General features: G+C 59.9%; 1 protein-coding gene across 1 annotated transcript in view; it reads right to left on the bottom strand.

The window, feature by feature from the left end:
• LOC101651343 (zinc finger protein 239-like) overlaps positions 1-1,812 on the bottom strand; it is a 6,703-nt gene that overhangs the window by 1,534 nt on the left and 3,357 nt on the right. Inside the window, exon 2 of the mRNA XM_030889013.1 lies at positions 89-948. Coding sequence (XP_030744873.1) covers positions 89-948 — 860 coding nt within the window. The remainder of the gene's footprint in view (positions 1-88; positions 949-1,812) is intronic.

The following is a 1,812-nucleotide window of genomic DNA, read 5'->3' as shown; positions in this document are numbered from 1 at the left end:
TCGAAAGGCTTCTCCCCGGTGTGGATTTTCCTGTGTCTCCTGAGGGCCTGTGGCTGCCGGAAGGCCTTCCCGCACTCGGGACACACACAAGGCTTCAGCCCGCTGTGAATCCGGCGGTGGTCCTTGAGGGAGCCAACCTGACTGAAGAGTTTCCCACATTCCTCGCACGTGTACGGCTTCCGCCCACTGTGAGCCTGGCGGTGCCTGGAGAGATACGAGGAGCAGTGGAAGGTTCTCCCACATTCCTGGCAGGCGTAAGGCTTCTCCCCCGTGTGCGTTCTTCTGTGCCGGTTCCAGGTCGAAGACTGCGCGAACGCCATGCCGCAGTGCTCGCATTTGTACCGCTTCTCCCCGGTGTGGATGCGCATGTGCGTGGTGAGGGAGGAGGAATAGCCGAAGGTTTTCCCGCACTCCTTGCACTCGAACGGCCTGTCCCGACGGTGCGTGTTACTGTGTACGCTGAGGGCTGCGGGGCGGCTGAAGGTTTTGCCACATTCCTTGCACGCGAAAGGCTTCTCTCCGCTGTGGACGCTTTTATGTAACCCCAGGGACGACATGCGGGAAAAGGCCTTGCCGCACTCGGTGCAGGCGTAAGGCCTCACTCCGCTGTGGATGCGTCCGTGCAGCACGAGGTACGTCGCCTGACTGAAGGTTTTGCCGCATTCCTGGCACACGTACGGCTTCTGCCCGCTGTGGGTCTGTGCGTGGGTCGTGAGATGGGAGGAGCACCGGAAGGATCGCCCGCACACTGCACACGTGTACGGCTTCTCCCCGGTGTGGATCCTCCTGTGGATGACGAGGTTTGTGGACTGAGTGAACGCTTTGCCGCAGGTCTCGCACCGGTAAGGCCTCTCTCCCGTGTGGGTGGCGGTGTGCAGAGCGAGAGACGACCGGGAGACGAAGGCTTTCCCGCAGTCTGTACAGGCGTGCAGTTTCCCCGCACGATGGCTTCTCAGATGGGAAGGGCACCGGAAAGATCCCCTGCAATCCTGACACTGGTAGGGCCTCTCCCCGCTGTGAATTCTGCTGTGGGTGACGAGTGTCGAGGCCCGGGCGAAGGCTTTGCCACACTGCTGACATTTATAAGGCCTCTGCTTCGTGTGTGCCAGCCGATCCCGCGTCAGCTTGGACGGAGGAGTAAAAGCTTCCCCATGTTGCTCACGTGCAGAAGTCTTCTCGCCACCACGGGCATTACCTGTAGCGGGTTTTGACGCCGGGGAAAACACTCCCGCTTCTTTCTTACGTTTACAACCCGCCTCTCCCTCCAGGGTGTGCACATGTTCGCGGACACGTCGGGAGGATTGAAAGTCTTTCTCGCACGCCTCCCCTGCGTGTTTCTGGGCAGAGTCACGAATGGTTTCCCGGGGAAGGGCGTTTGAAGGAAGACTGCTGGGTTTGGGATGTTCTTTAGGAAAACCGAGGCGACCTCTCCAGAGGGATGGTAAATCCTCCTGCTCCTGCCGGCTCTTCCCACCCGGATAACGGTTCTCACCAGCCTGCGTGCTCACAGGATGCCCAAGGGCCGACAAGCATCTAGAGTCCTCCTCACGACCTCCGTCTCCCTGGACTGTCTTTCCTTTGGGACCTGCCGGAGGCGCGGCTCCGTGAGCCTGACACTCGCCAGCACTGTGTCCCGAGTGGGCTGTGATGTGACGGCGACGCGGCGGCCCGTGATCCACAAAGGCCTTTGCGCGTTCACAGCACTGGAATGGATTTCCTGCCGGAGGCTGGCTTTGTATCAAAGTCAGACTGAAGAGCTGGTTGAAGAGTCCTGGACACGAACTGCCCCTGAGATTGGTTAAAAATAAACAA

The sequence above is a fragment of the Echinops telfairi genome, unplaced genomic scaffold, assembly GCF_000313985.2.
Source record: "Echinops telfairi isolate 266 unplaced genomic scaffold, ASM31398v2 ScPeMD7_7471;HRSCAF=8509, whole genome shotgun sequence".
Taxonomy (NCBI): domain Eukaryota; kingdom Metazoa; phylum Chordata; class Mammalia; order Afrosoricida; family Tenrecidae; genus Echinops; species Echinops telfairi.
This window is presented reverse-complemented; position numbering and strand designations above follow the sequence as displayed.